Genomic DNA, 16,739 nt, shown 5'->3' with positions numbered 1-16,739 from the left:
TCGCTGATAGTACGTGACTTGTGTGTAACTAACAGTAACAGTAGTGCCAGCTGGTCATAAGCAGGACATATACCCATATCTGATGAAAATCATCCTGGTTACTCTCACAGTGACCTTTTCCATCTCTGTCATTCCATTCTCATGGGAACTTTATATCCATGTGACACTGAAGTTAAGAGGATGGAGGAAATTCTTTCTAAACAAAAACATGTGTGCTTCTTTTCTGAATCTCAACAGAAAATAAGTGGTGTTCCCCAAGTAATAATGCAAATACATAATTATTGTGGTGTATGCTATACAATATAATGTCAATGTCCTGCAAAAATATTTAATTCTTTTTTTTCCCCAGTTAGGACAAAAATTGAGCTTATAGAACTTTTGCTTTTGCAGGACATTCACAACATGGCAAAAAAGTTTTTACCTTGTAGAGGCGGATGACAGCTTCATGCCTCTGGTTGGTGGCGTGTAGCCTCAGTTTATCCACGCTGTTGCTGTAGTAGTCACAGGCGTTGCACTTGAGGTGCACCGGGTTGCCAATGGCCACACACTTTAATCTCCACTGGTTGGCCTTGCCTCCTTCCTTGATGTGGGCCACCAGCTGGTGCTTCTGCATGTGCTTGTCTGTCTTGCAGTGCAGCTGAAAGTTGGCCTTAAGCTGCGTGTTGTAGCTACAGAGCTTGCACTGGTAGACGTCGCCCACCACGCACCGCCACTCCTCTTCAGGCAAAGAGCGCTCAGCATTGACGTGGGCGTTGAGAGCCTCCAGGCTGTCCGTGGAGTAGCAGTTGCAAACAGCGCACTGGTAGAGGCGCAGCAAGGGGTCGTTGATAGGTGGCGACAAGGAAGAAAGGGAGGGATCTGATGAGGACATGCCCCCCATTCCACCGGAGGACACCAGGGAAAGGTCGTCTGCCATCAGTTGACCACTGGCAAGACGTAACTCAGCTGATAGGTCACTATTAACTAAGGAGGAAATGAGTGAGAACCCAGGTTAGACAGCAAAGAAAAAGGTGGGGCTTTCATAAGGATTACATATATAGAAGGCAGGCAGTATGCACAGCAAGAAGAACAGCGTTTAAAAACAAAGAGGTATGACAGAAAGACAGAGCCCAGATGACAATGAAAGGATGGCGTAAATAGGAGGGGCAAAGCAAAGAGAAAAGACTCTTAATGAAATTAAGTGTAAAGAGAGAGAAGTGAGTCCTCTATGTATGCCTCTCTCACACAAAAGGATTTGATAAAATAAAGCCTCACAGAGGACTTGGCTCCTTACAAAGTCTTGTCTATAAAAAACCCTAATAGGATTGAATCAGGATCAATTACAATCATCCTTTTCAACTTGCTAACTCGCTCATCAGGTAGCTTTAATTACTGTTCTCAGCAATAGTGCGACAACGGTTTTAGGCCTCCAGGCTTTTCTCACATCTACACATATATTTGAAAGGTTGATCAATGCATTACACTTGTGTTCCCTTTCTTCTGCCCGCCCACTCTTGGACAAAAAGCAGATCTGCCATTCATACAAATGTAATTAACTCTTTTGTTTGATCCCTCATTGTCCCTCTCTGTGCATGTTACTAAAGTTGATCATGTCTTTTTTCAGATAATATCTCAACATGGTGTGTGGAGCACAGAGAGTTTAACAGCTACACAGTACCCCAGTTATGTTTTTAATATACTTTAAAGACAATCTCCAAAATTAGTGGAAAACTAAATGTGTGTTTCAGTGTGCTTATGTGCGTGCTGGTACTACAAAAGAAGACACTTTAACTTAAATGAGAATGCAAAATGTGACCAGGAATTTAGAAGATGTAAATCTTCCATTGTGCATATGCATGTCGGCATGTACATTCATCCTTCATCCATACATGCATTTGTGTGCATATGAGTGACTGTTCGCATATACAAATATCCTGCTCACACCATCCACACCTATGTACAGCTGCGCTCACTATGGGGAGCTGTGTGTTATCAGTGTAATTCACTGAGAGTACATCTGCTGGCTGGGCTGTGACCTCCACACTAGAGGAGGGAGTGGGTGTGTAACACTGCAGGGTCATTGTTAAATCTCTCTCACTCCTACGGGAATCCGCTTCCTGCTGTGTGAGAGTGTGTGTAAGTGTGCATGTGTGTGCACATGTGTATGTTCCCTCCAGGGTGAGCGAAGGTGGGGTGGTGTGTGTGTGTGTGTGTGTGTGTGTGTGTGTATCGGGGGGGGGATTAAGCTGACTTAAGAAAATTACAAATGAAAGATTAAGAATAATTCTCATGTGGCGTCTCATAATCATTTTTTAATCAGTGAGAGGGGTCAAAGAAAGGAGACAATGACAGAGGGACAATATGAGAGCAGAGATAAGAAGGGAAGAGAAAGAGAGAAGGGGGTGCAGCAAAGAGGGGCAAGGTAAAAAGGATGGGAGCAGGAAAAAGGAGGTGAGAAGGCAGGTAGAATAATGAAGAGTAACACAGGAAAGGCACAGAGATAAAAAACATTAACCAGGTGGGATCAGATATAGATACAGACAACACAGATAAAACTGACCAAATGAAAGATGAGCACAAGAAAACAGCAGGTAAATAATATTAAAAGGTTTTGCTCAGCACTTCTTTTGCGTATTAATTAATTAACATGTGAAACTTGTCAAACAGGTGTGTCCCTGCGTTTCATTTTCAGTTACAGTACACACAGTTACGCTCACCGAGACCAGATCCAAGAGCAGCTGCAGTTGCAGGATCTAGCTGGAAGGGGTTAAGCATCATCTGGGTGTCTGGGCCACTGCTGCCGGCTGGGCTCTCCAGTTTTACACCCGCCAGGCCCATGTTTTGAGCCAGGTAGTACTGGTAAAGCTCTGCCTCGGCCGGGGCCAGGCCCAGATGGAGGCTGTGTTGGATCTGCTTCATGTTCTGCTGCAGCAGCATCATGTTGTGCATGTGTTTCTCACTGGTCATATGGATTCGCAAGTTCCGTGCCACATTGGTCTCATAGTCACACACCTGTACAAAGCAAGGTGAGACAAATCAAATGTTTAATGGTATTTGTTCTTCCTGGGATTTTTTAATCAATATCATCAATGCACTGCTTTGCACTTCAAATTAAATTATAATTCATTTTTATGTTTTTTCACCAAAATATATGGTCATTTTACATTTACATGATGTTCGAATTGAGAATTGACAGCAGGAGAAGCAAATACACCAAATCATAAAACCTAATCAGTGAAATAAAATCAGCACTCTCCCCACTTTTGTGGAAACCTTTGTGAACTTCGATGATTTTTTAAGGTTTCTACAATACTTGATAACAGGATAATGTAAGAATGTATGAGAAATTCTGTTTTACAATGGCCAGAGGTCAAATGATGTGGCCAGGAAAAATAATAGAGGTAGTGACGCAGAAACAAATAAATGGCTCATTGTGTACACATAGAAACAAACAAATTGGTATGTTGCTACCACAGAGCTGCAATGATGCTCTGTTTCATTACCTCACAGCGCCAAGTGGGCTTCTGTTTGGGCTTTGATGGTGAGGGTGCACCACAACCTCCACCAAGGCTGGCACTAGACACGGGGTTTGCGTGGTTGTGGTTGTATTGTGCCTCGCTGCCACCGTTCTGGAGTGTTTGTACATTGTTAAGATGCTTGTCCGACTGCATGTGGATGCTAAGGTTGCCTTTGGTGGTGGTTGAGTAGTTGCATACCTAAAAGGCAAGAATGAATCCTGTGATGCACGATACATATGTTATACATTTATAACAAAACTAGCTGAAATCCAATGAGTGATTTAGTTTTGAATTATTATTTTTGTTTTGTCAGTCATTTGAGATAAGCACTTCAATCTTTTTTTTACGAAAGTCTGAATAAAAAGAGAAAGACAAACACATGTATCTCCCTCTTCCTCCCTTCTGACACTGATTTTTGTAAAGGTGTCCTGCTCTAGAGGCTGCCAGAACTTGTCAGGTCAGCTTAAAACTGACTGCACCCAGTGATTACTAAATGTAGTTAAAAAAACAAGAGCATTATTTTAATTTGTAAACTTTAAAGAGTAAAAAAGAGAGAAAATATAAATCCATAGAGATGAAAAATTAGATGGACAGACCTCACAGCGGAAAGGCTTGTATCCACAAGTATAGCTTTCTCCTCTGGCTAAACGAGGATGAGGCTGTCCTGTGCGGCAGTACACACATGATCCACCAGACTCTGGATGTTTCTCCTTCATGTGGGCGTCCAGTGTTTGCTGGTACTTGTAGTGCCAGTTACACTTGGGACACTTCAGCGTTTTGCAGGAGTTACGTGAGTGCATCATCGTCATATGCCCTCCCAGCGACCGGGACGATCCCAAGACTGTGTCACACTTTGGGCACTCCACACCACTACCTGGCGACCCTTCACCAGGACCAGGAGTGCCAGGTGTCCCTGGAGTTCCAGGTGTACTGGGATTTCCTGTGTGTTGATGCAGTGGTCCAGGACTCTCATCATCTCTGCGCACCATTATCATGTCAAGGGGGTGGGAGGATGGTGAAGACCCATCCCGTCCTGCCAGGGCTTCACTGGTCGAGTCGCTGCTGCTCTCCCGCTCTCTGGCAGCTGCCAGGGCAGTGGACAGACGGCTCTTCTCCATCTCCAGCTTCTCACACACAGGCAGGGAGGAAGAGGAGGTGGATGTAGGGCCTTTGCTGTCACTGTTAAACTTAAGCACACTGTTGGAAAGGGGGGAAATACTTTGGTTTAAGAGAGGGAAATCTTTGCTACTGGTGCTGTCGGCCCGCTGGCCTGTCATCGCCATAGTCATGACCTGTTCCTCCTCCTCATCTGCCTCCATTTCTACTCCACCACCATTGGAGTAAGCATCCTCATCCTGCTCTGGACTTTCTCCTCCCATTGAACTGGGTTCCCGCTTGATGGGTGGGTACTGGCTCAAGTCTGGCCCATTGGGTTGCAAAGTGCATGTGTCCCTAATGTGGCCCTTGCAGTCACTAGCAGAGTTCCGACCTTCCATGTTGCCACCAGTGGCAGCAGCAGCAGAACTCCCAGTTGGGGTTCTGTGCGCACCAGCCCCTCCCCCGAGGTTTGGGTTGGTCTCAGCCTTTGGCATTGTTTGGGTTCTGGGGGTTTGGTCATTGGAGGAGCTGCTGGCACTGCCCTTCAAGAAGGCAAAACCTGCCTGAAGGGAATCTGCGTTCTCCCCGTTGTTGTGGAAAGCATTCCACAAACCGCGCAGCCCCGTGTCTGGCCCTAGGAAGTTGGCAGGTGTGGGAAAGTGGGGTAGCCCAGAGTTGGGGGATTTTTTTGGTTCCAGAAAGCTTATAAGAGGTTCTTTGTCCTTGCCGATGCCCTGGATGATGGCGGAGACTTGCTTGTTGCTCAGCAGCTTCTGCTCCGGATCATTCAGGGTCATACGGTGGTCATGGACAGCATGTGTCACGAAGGAGCGGCTGTAGCCAAAAGACAGCTTGCACAGGAAACACATCAGCACAGGCTTCCGCCGCCCATCGGCCACACAGCCCTCAAACTTGGACAAGTCCACATTGTTGGGGACATCTTTGGACACACAGGAGTTTTTGGCTGCACCATCCGCCGTTAGATAGTCTTTGTCATTCTTGTGGCGGAGGTCATAGACACGGAAACTGTGCAACACGGGACCAGCGCCCGCCAGCCCTCCAGCTGAGGTATTTTGGAAGGAGGGGTGGTCGGTCGCTAGGGATTTACTCCCCAGGGATGAGGCGATGTGGAAGGTGTTGATGATCTGGGGATAGAAGGACATGGGTGCAGCGGGCTGCTCCAACCGCTCCCCCCCTGGGCTCAGGCCACTCTGACCACTGCTGACCTGGGCATTGGGGAAGGTTTGGGGGGACAGCAGGCCCCTGAATTGGAGAGATCCAGAGAGCCCCCCCTGGTTGCCACGCTGCTCTTTGGAGTCCTCCACAATGAAGGCAGAGCCATCGGGCTGGTAGATGATCTCGCTGCACAGGTTCTCCACGTCACTATCGTCATCCATCTCCATTTCACTATTCATTTCCCCCACTTCTGCAGCACCCACTTCATGCTCTCCTTCATCTTCACTCTCCTCCCCTACCATCCCTTCAACGTCCTCACCCTCCTCGTGTCCTCCAGTGGTAGGCAGGCGGGCGTTGGGGCAGTGGTGCTCCATGTATTTTTGTAAACTGGAGAAGGTACTAGAACATTCGTTGCAGGGGATCTCCTTTGCCGGCGCCACGGGAGACGTGGCAGGGGCAGAACAGTCCGAACCCAAAGCTGCTCCTCCTCCTACTCCTGGTAAAGTCCCGGTAACACTCCCTTTGTTACCGGTAGTAAAGCTTTCTCTCCGACTCTGTTCAGTTACAGGGTCGGTGGTTGCACTGACAGTGGTGGGGGTAGCATTAGACCTCAGCGGGCTCACAGTGGGCTCTCCAAGGCCATTCTCTGGCTCTCCAATGGTGGCAGGCAACGACTGGTTGTTGTTGGTGGCATTGTTGCTGTTGGCGACGCTGGTCTCCATGGCGACGACAGAGTTGTCCTCAGCAGCAGTGTCCAGCCTCTGGCCACCATGTTCTTGCTGCCGTGATGGCACCATAGGGGGAGAGTCACAAGTTGCCATGATGCCCACTACATAGGGATCTCATCTCATCCAGCCTAACAGGGACCTGAGTTGGGAAAAGGACAGAAAAAAAGGACAACAGATTTAATAAACAGCCGATAATGTTTGCTAATTCTAACTTTATTCTAAGTAAGTAACTTCATTTGGATGACACTGAGTGTTGTGTAGATTGTAGAATGATGGTTTTAATAATCTGTGCACCGATGTGCACCGCAACAACAACAATCAAAAAAAAAAAAGATAATTACCTGCCTGTTTGTCAAACAACGATCAGAAATATGAACAGCATTAAGCAGCTAAAACAATGACAACTTTTGAAAAGAGGAGAAACCCAGTATTAACTGCTCCCACTTGCATCTTTGTCTTGTAACTGGCAGACTGAGATTGCTTGCCACAACCAATCCTCGAAGAAAAGTTTTGTTTCTTATTGGCCCCAGGGACCAGAACTTGGAAATTGGGGAAATTAGGTATAAATGAATGAAGCAGCTACCATAGCAGCCGGCAGTAGGGAAGTTTAAAGGAATAACCCAATTGTCGAGTAAACAGGCTCTTTGATCGAAATACCACTGTGCAATACTGGAAGCTGGAAGCAGTTCCGTCTGTGTTTTGTCCTGTGTGCTAATGCTGTGTTAAAAAATTGTTATGTCAGGCTAGAATCTGCTGCTGTATACTCTCAAAAAATGCAAAAGGTAACATCTGTTATATCATATATGTATGTGTGTATATATATAAAGTTAGTAAGAGGAAAAGTCAACTGGAGCAAGAGGAGTCTGCAATCACTGGCTAAATCAGTCTTGGCATGTTCTTACCGGTCAGGAGTTGCTAATTAGGCACCAGCTATTAACCTATTAATGCCCCGAAGGAATGACTTAGACTCTTTGTGGACCTATTAATACCATGAAGGAATGACTGCGTGGACAAGGAAAGAAACTGTATATTGTCATGCAGCTGTGTGTGACCATGCTTGAACATGGTCAAAGACAGAATATTGTCTGTTGGCATATTTTCTATATGAGGTTGCAGATGCAGGAATAAATCAGGAAATAAAATATTTGTTTTTTACATTAATGGCGTTTCAAATGAATTTCTATACAGCAGAAATAACGAATGGAGAAAGAGAGAGAGAGAGAATGAGTTTCCATGAGGAATGATGTTTGGAATACCAGTGAGATGTTATCAATCCTGGGCGGCTGCCCATCTCTCAACCCCTCACTACTTCAAACTCTTGGCTTTTCACAACAAGGCACAAATGCAAAGGGACACACAAACCCGTGCACACAGCATAGTGAAAAGGTCTCCTAAGCCCACAAACACACACAGAATCCCACAGTCATTTCATTTTGTAATCACAGGCATAACTTCTCATCACCTAAAGAGAACAAGAAGGAAACTACTGAGAAAAAGCCGTAAGGGGAGCAAAAGAAGAACAGAGAGAAAGCTTGAGACCTGAAGCTTCATTGCTACTTAAAAGAAAACTGCTTTCTTGCTCAGCTAAATGCAACAAATGAGAACTAGTTGGCCATGGCAGTGTTTTTTCACTTGATACAGTACCAGCGCCTTTCAGATGCTTGCGTGTAAATGAGCTGGCATTAAAAGAAAGCTTTAAAGAGCCATGTTAACCTTTAACCCAATCCACCTGCTGCTTAATTCTCCCTCTTTTTCTACACTCCCCCTCTCTCTCACAACAAAGCTACAAAGCAATTAGAGGATTAATCCGCAACAATCCAGGGCTAAACAAAGCCAGTGGGAGGGACAGAAAAGCGTGAGGAATGAAATCAAACATGTGTACGAGTATGTTTGCGGGTGCGTGTGTGTGCACGCGCTATAATCATGTCTAATCTGACATATCCCAGAGATGATTCCATGGAGACTAGTGATAGATTAAAAGAGAAATTATGTTTTCTGTCTCTGTGTCTCACTCAGTTTCTCCCTATCTCTATTTGGGAGATTAAAGAAAAAATTCATAAGGAGCAGAAAATGAATTTTAGTGCTTATCTGTTCAGCATGGGTGTGGGGAAAGGCGAGAGGCAGTTGTGTGACATGTACATGGCAAAAATCACCTAAGAACAGGCATGTGCAGTTGGGTAAAGCATAGTTCTAGGGCAAATACTGTTAATTTTTCACATTTTAAAAACATAATGAGTATAAAACATTTCAGTGTGTGGTATACACACGTATAGCATATAGATAGCATATATATATTAGTATTGTGATCTGTCCCAAACCAGTAAACTACACCCAGCCTTTGTGGTATTATGACATTTTAAAGTAATTTTTAGCCCAAGGCACAGATCCTGGAGATAACAACTACGGTACTCAATGTACATACACCCTTACACGCAAACAACACAAACTCACCCGTCTCCATGTTAACTCATACTAGTAATTGCAAAGACATTCATAGCAATTACCTTCGCATGCTTAACAAGCAAGAAAATAAAACTGGCCAAATATGTGTCATACAGCAAGAATGCATAATATTAACACACACTGAGCCTGTTTGGTCACAATTTTGTGTTATAATTTTAGATATGTATATAGATTTAGCTACGCTTCCTGTGTGAATGAATTTGGCAGTAGAGGAAATATATATAAAACAAAAGCTTTTCCGCATCCATTTAAATTGCAGCTCATTCAGCTTTTAACCATAAATCATCCATTATGCTCGCCGTGCGCCAAAACAACATACTGGGCTTGTTCTTGTAGTCAAACATACATATTTCATTTTTGCACCAGTGTCCCTCTTACCAAGGCTTGTGCTAAATGTGATTGAGGGTAAAGCTGTTCAAAAGCAGTGGGTTTGAGAGCTAATGCGACACATACGACAGGATTTACTACTTGTCAGAGGTGTCATTTCACTGCTTATTTCATTGGGGAGCAACCCCTTTGAATTGTAGCTCGGACATAAAACACTGTGGTTTATGAATTATGCATCTCCTAACACTTTAAGTATGGAATTATGTCTTACGGATAAGCCAATGTGTTAAGCACTTGGCACTGACATATCACCCCGGACGCTAACAAGTTAGCAGCCGTTTACATGTGTTCTGCCTGCCAACAATAACCTTACTGTCCATTATTTTGTCATCCCTTATTGAACACATCAATTGTGCCACCAAGAGAGCACAGAAAAGCAAAGTGGGGGTTTTTTTCGCATTTCTTTTCATTACTATTTAAGGAAAATGGCTCGGAAAACCAGATAAACACAAAGTACAAGTATAGCAACCATAACCATAAGTTGATTGTTTAGCACTAGTGTGCAGAGATAAAAATATAGCACACAGTATGAACAGAGCTTCTGTGAGTGCGCTCAAGTGTCGTTTTATAACTGATCCTCATGTGGGGACACAAAAGTTGATCCGTCTTTTGCTTTTTAGCAGACCAAATGCCCGATCTTAAGTTAAGCTCAAGTCTTAGCTTGGCCGGTCCTCTCTTTTGAAAGAGCAATGTGGTGCAGCAGCCCAGTGTAGGCGTTTGTAGTCGTCCTGATCCATTCAGCATGTGTTAATTAACATAGTTGGACAGGAAAGTAATGAGATGTCTGGTCTTGCCATCAGATGAATATATTTTCCTGTTCTATCTTTTTGGACACAGACATCTTTGGATGTGCAGAGATCAATATTAAAAAAGTGTATAAGCCAAACAAAACTTGATTATCTGACATTTTGTCTCACGAGTCTTGCTCCATTCCCCAGGCTTTGCACCTTTCACAGCAGTAGTGCCCACTACTGCGTCTTTTAAGGCAGATCGTGTTACTGCTAGCTAAGAAACCTTGCTCCTTCTCCCCTTCGCTCTGCTAACCAACCAGACTACTTTCATTTGAGGGAGAGCGATAGACAGATACAGAGAAAGAGGGGGAGAGAGAGAGAGAGAGAAAGTAACAATGAAGCCCAGGTTTTTCCACACTGCACAAACAGTTCTCGTCCTTTAACAGAAGAACAAAAGCGATGGCCTGAGCCGCTCCTACCTCTGTTTTTTAATTAAGCATGTCCCCTTGCTTTCACGTGCATGCACATGGACACAGGCTCTCTCTCTCTCTCTCTCTCTCTCTCACACACACACACACACACACACACACACACACATATACACACACATACACTAAGGTAATTAAAGTGGCAGATCAGATCCAGTGAGAGGCAAATAATAGCTGAGGAATGCCTGGTTTGGACACTGCTAGTTCTGATGGGAGAAGGGGACTAAAAGCCCCCCCCCACCCCCATCCCTCCATCTGCTTTTCAGTAGCTCACAGAGAGGCAGTCTAAAGAGGGGGATTTCTCTACTTTTTTCCATTTTTCCCAACCTTTTTCCCCTCTCTTCCTCTCTCTGACTCCAGTTATTCCCAAAGCACTTAGATATAAGTTGGATTCTGTATCTCACAGAAACCAGAGAGAGGACATGGTGATCATCAAAGACTATTCTTCAAATACGAATGCGCGGCTTGAAAGCCACACCAAAACTGCATTTGTCAGGATCCATGTTAATTCTAAGCAGTTGTAATAAATGTATTGATAACACATGAAGTGTTCCAGCAACATGTCCCCAGGGCAGACATGACGGACCGAGTCGGTGGTGATGTCAGAGTCTCCTCCTGCTTTTGTCTTCCTGTCAGCCTCTCACACATTAGCCAGAAATGCAGCCTGTTAAATGGCAAACCTGTAATTGCAGTGTCTCCACACTGTCGTCTTTGTTTACAGTGGGATCTGTTGGGTTCAAATTCTTCATTACTAACTGTCCAATATTTTAATGCAGGGTCTGACGGTGCTGATAATACTGCTGTGAATATTTAGAAGTTCTGTAAACACTGGAATTAAGCCGATCTGTGCTTTTAGATGTGGTCATTCTAAACTGTTTATTTTCCCTCTACTAGTCAAACTGTTTGGGTACACCTGTGAGCACAGCTAATAACTGGTGAAATTAAATCCAGACTGAATATTTAAGGTGACCCATGAAAGCGAGCAAAGGCAGACAACAAAGTCAGAAGACAGCATGAGACTATGGCTATATGTCCATTCCTTGAGGTCTCCGAAAAGGTCATGCCTCTCTCGGCATGTGGCCTCTCAGTCCAACACCAAATCTTCTATCAAAATGTCACCAAGCGTTAGCCAAAGACAAAGGCGAAGGGCGTTGTGAAAGCCCCTGCATCCATCTCCCACTGTCAGTGCCATGAATAGGCCTACTCCGGTCTAATTAGACCTGTTTATTTGTTTCCATGCAGAAACGGAGGGATGAAAAACGAAGTGGATGAAGGAGGAAGGGAATTATCTCCTTCCTCACAATGCGAGAGGGGCTTTGTCAGCCATCAAAGAGCGCTGATATGTGCACGCACAAACACATATGCACATGTGCACACAATCACAGAAGAGGGCCTAATGCTCTCTGTTTAAAGTCTTAAAAGAAAGGACACAGGGAGAAAATTGCAAAAGGATGAGAGGGGGAGGGCGTTTTTGTCTTCTTTACTTCTTAACCCCACAAAGGGTTTTCATGAAGCCCTTGTTTGTTGCCTGGAGGTGTAATATTAGATGCTAGATGCAGTAGATCTCCCAAATGCCCCCCACACCCTTCTCTGTCCGCTTGTCCTCGTCCCCGTGTCTCCCTCGTGAGCAAAGGCCTTCATTACCAAAAGACACCTTATCATTATTGCAAGGCGCAGCCTAGACACCTGAAGCAAGCACGCCACTCAATTTAGCACAGGAATTTTGTTTGACAAATTACCTACTCCACAAAAATGTCTTTTAACAAATAAAAAAAAAAATCCGCCTACATGAGCAATGATCTCAGATTGGAGAACGAGGCAAAAGAATTGAGGGGGAGGGGAGGGGGGGTCAGGATAATGAGAAGAAACGTAAGAGGACGGAAGCGGTGTTTTTTTTTTCCTTGAGTAGGTATGCGGGTTCTGTCTCTCAGGTTGATGACAAGTAAATTGATCTCAGTGGTTGCTCAGGTAACATACACCCAACTGCCCTCAGGTCCTTACCTGATATTTCATTGTTAGAGGAAAAAAAATTCAAAGTAACATGAAAATTATCATCAAGGTGTGTGTCATAGGAAACAAAAATACTCAAGTACGCAAAAACAAACTTGCTGACCAGGGGAAAACAAACAGCAAAGCCAGGGGCCATGTTTGTCTTTTCTTCTCTCTAAGAGCAACAAAAGAGTCACATCACTCAAGCCACAGATGGGTCCAAAAATCTGATTTTGGATCAGGTTACACAAGCCCCTATCCTAAGTCCAATCAGGACAAGGTGAAAACATCTTTCATATCCTACAGTCACTGCTTGGAGGCAAACACCTCACAGACTCCAGGATGTCCTGTTGAGTTTAGAAGCCAGTTTACTTCATTTCTGTTAAGTAGCTTTTCTTTATGATTCTTTGGATGTGCATCCGAGGCCAGTGTCAGTGTTTATCTGCTGCTTGTACAGTTTCACAGAGACAAAGTTTAATGGATTAAAGGCAGCTCTGACTGGATTTAACATTTTTACAAATGGACTTTGGGCTTACACAGTCCAGTCTAAATATATGCGTAAGTCTCACGCCTTTGAAGAGGCAATATTTCAAACTAAACTCAAACTGAAACATGAAAATAAACAGCCAGACACTGCCGGGTTGCAGTCACCACTTACTGCCCTTGCTAAAGATTTTTCCAGCATCAAAGGCAAAGCCAATCTACATAGCTAATGCTTCCATTTTTTTTTAACTTCCCTTCTTCGAACTCAAAACAGCAAAGACCGAAGAGAGAGAGAAAAAAAGTGGGGATTTTTCTTTTGCCGGCAATCTGGAAACACTCTCTAGTTAATTAGGGTTGATTGGAAATGAACCACACAAACAAAGGGCAGCCTATGCCCTGACTATTATGACCGTGCACGCGTGCGTACACGTGCACAGGGGGGTACTATAACCACCTTAGAAGCTCCACTCTCTAGACTCTTCCCCTCGCTCTGTGACCCCCCCACGTCTACTCCAGCCCCCCCCCCACCCCACCCAGATTAAGGGAATGCACTGCCAAAGAATGTGTGACGACCTCCACTGCCACAGAGCAAAACTTCCAGCCCCCGACGCCACAAAAGGCAAGAAGGTAATTAAGTTTGAAAGAATAGAAGCACTGCCACAAACAATGCACCAGTGTCCATGGGGACGGATAGTGGGGAGGGGGGGGGGGGGGTGATGATGATGTGTGTGTGTGTGCATGTTGGCGAGGGGGGGTGGAGAATTAACATTCAGTGGCTGGGTGAGAGAGAGGAAGGAGGGCAAAGGGGAACTGAGGATGGCATTCTCTCACTCTGTGCTTCTCCCCGTCTTTCTCTATCGCAGCACGACTTGTCTGTTCATTCTTTTTATTTATCTCTCTCCTTTTCATTTTCTCTCAATCACCTTCACATCTGGTTCTGACCCCCCCTCCACCCCCACTGCCCTCCCAAATCACCCCTCACTAAAGTGCAACAGCTCTCCAGTGCTCTTTTTGGCCCCTTTGCTGTTCCTTGTTGTTGCTCTCTATGTGAGGGGTTGTCGACACACACACACACACACACACACACACAAATGCACTCATACACATGTTGCTGTTTTATTTTTTTTTCATTCTAACTCCAGCTCTTGATTATCTGTTATGCAAAGCTAAGTTTGACACTTTGCATGGGCTGAAGCTTGAGGACAGAACTAACCAGCAGTGATACACACGCACACTCCTGCTGTTGGTTACCACCTGAGATGCTTCAAGCTAACCAGATTACCACCCTGCACACTCAAATTCACACACACGCACAACATACAAATGCAAAACATACACAGGGGTGCTTTCATCTTCTTTTGCCACATCTCCAGTAAAGCAGTTTAACTCAATTAGTAAAGAATGTAATTTTATTTACAGACTCCCAAGTAACACACACATTGACACACACACCCAAAGACTCACACAGTGTAAGCAAACTGTCCTACTCCCACGTGGTTGGGGCTAAGAAAGAAGTATTCATTGCTCTTGCATGTGTGTCAGCCTGTGTGTGTGTGTGTGTGTGTGTGTGTGTGCATGTGTGTTCGGACAGTGGAAAGATCATGAGACATATTTACGTCAGATGAGTGAATCAGACAAACCAACGCTAATTTCAATGAGGGGTTCCTTTGAAAAGAGAAGGAGGGTGAGAATGAGGAGTTGAAAGGTAGGGAGAGGCAGACAAACAGTGACAACAATAGGTAAGTATGCAAGGGATGGTTAAGCACAAGCAACACTCTGTGTGTGCTTGTGTCTTGTTGCACATGTGTGCACATCTACTGTTCGGCTCTTTTCCTACACAGCTGACGAATGCAAGTCACCAACTAATTGTGGTTTTGCGGCGTTATGTGTTTAACAATCTGCCTTTCTTTGTCTCTGCAGAGACATGGATTAGTGCTAAAATGATGACTGCTTAATCCTTGATTTGCCTGTGCTAAATAAATATTAATCTAGCCTGCTCATCATGCTCGTGTAAGGTACAACATACACAATATGAAAGGGCTTAGATGTTACATAAATCACTGCCTTATCCTTTGGATGAGGCAAAAGCATGAGACCATACACACACACACACACACACACACACACCTCCTCTTTGAAAAAACATAGCAAGGTGAAGGGGGTGGCAGGGTGGGATTATTTGCCAAGTGAAATTAATAATCCTGCTAAATACAAAGCCTGCAAAAAAATCTAGTCTCTAAAATGGGTGTTTTTTCTGTTGGGGTGTGTAGATGCACACAATTATATACCACCCAGGAAAAAAATAACAAATATCACTCATTTGTGTTGATTCAGGCCCCTCTCTTTCTCTCACTCTGCTTCTCAGCAGGTTTGTTTAGAAAAAATACTGCTGGGAACATGAAAAATGAAAGCTACCATTGCTGGACTCTTTCTCTCTCTCTCTCTCTCACACACACACACACACACACTTAAATTGACAAGGCCGTGGTAGTGCAGCGCAGAAGAGGTTAAGTAAACATTGTCCACGTCAGTCAAGGATAGCACACACTCACAGACAGACACAGAGCACAGTCTCTGACGCAGGCATTTCACATCCACCTGGCAAATATAAACGGCTGGTTATACTGTATCAACTACCATGAGCCTCAGATTCTTCGCTTATATTAATCTATGATAACTGGGACACTTGTGAAACAATCTGTATATGTAACTTTATTTTTACTTAAACTCAAAAGTAGCCTTATATATTCTGAAAGTATTTGCCTCATCATAAGCACAGCAGTCTGAAATAAAAAAAAAAATGAAGTTCTTTTACAGCGCTGAAATAAGTTTTGCAAGAGTAGTAAGTCCTGCTGATATTTTGGAACCTATTATTAAGCACTTCAAACTAATGGAGCAACTCCAGCTACATGTTGCCTAAAGTTCATTCCTTTTTAGGAAAAGGAAAAAAAAAAAAAAAAAAGTCAAACTTCCCTATTTGGTGAAAGACGTCTATCAGTATCAAGTGACCCAAAAAAAAAAAATCATGTCAGCAATAAAGCTAGTGATAGGATGGTACATATTAGTCAACACATTGTACCACAGCAATGCAGTTGCTGACTGTCTTAAATGCTAATTATTACTCTGTATGGTCTGAACAGGTAGGGACATCTTGTCTCTCTGCTGTGTGAGAAGAGAAGAGAAGAGAAGAGAAGAGAAGAGAAGAGAAGAGAAGAGAAGAGAAGAGAAGAGAAGAGAAGAAGATCTGCTTTTACAGCTAACAGTCAGGACACAGAGACACCTTGCTAATTGTACAGACATTTCTCGGACATTCTAACCTTCCAGTTCTTTTACAGGGGTAACAATAAAGTTTAAAGTTCAAACCCCTGCTGTTTTCTGAAGACAGTACTCTGCGGGACCCTAGCCCTGTTATTATCTTCATAAACATAATCATAGGGCAGGTATCCTGACTGACGCCACAAGCTATGTGCCCCTCACTTAAACATCTCCCGAGCACTTCTCTAACATGCCACAAAAAGACCATTAATGTCTCGAGCATTTCAACAGGAAAAATGTGCAGGCCTTGCATAAGAAAAAGCACAGATGAACACACATTTAGGCACACTTGTGTACAGAGATGGGAGCAGGCATCAGGGATTTGAGGAAAGAAAAACACACAAAACACAAGCGCAGACATACCTTTTGGCTTTTCCAAAAGCT

General features: G+C 44.1%; 1 protein-coding gene across 2 annotated transcripts in view; it reads right to left on the bottom strand.

Moving 5' to 3' along the window:
* Window positions 1-16,739, bottom strand: part of zfhx4 (zinc finger homeobox 4) — an 80,321-nt gene that overhangs the window by 53,094 nt on the left and 10,488 nt on the right. For both annotated transcript variants that reach the window (XM_046370698.1, XM_046370699.1), the window contains exons 2-5: window positions 4,094-6,638; window positions 3,483-3,695; window positions 2,697-2,991; window positions 422-963 (exon numbers count right to left, since the gene is read on the bottom strand). In XM_046370698.1, the coding sequence (XP_046226654.1) occupies window positions 422-963; window positions 2,697-2,991; window positions 3,483-3,695; window positions 4,094-6,592 (3,549 nt within the window). In that variant the 5' untranslated portion in view covers window positions 6,593-6,638. The remainder of the gene's footprint in view (window positions 1-421; window positions 964-2,696; window positions 2,992-3,482; window positions 3,696-4,093; window positions 6,639-16,739) is intronic.

The sequence above is a fragment of the Scatophagus argus genome, chromosome 18, assembly GCF_020382885.2.
Source record: "Scatophagus argus isolate fScaArg1 chromosome 18, fScaArg1.pri, whole genome shotgun sequence".
In the NCBI taxonomy this organism is placed as follows: Eukaryota; Metazoa; Chordata; class Actinopteri; family Scatophagidae; genus Scatophagus; species Scatophagus argus.
This window is presented reverse-complemented; position numbering and strand designations above follow the sequence as displayed.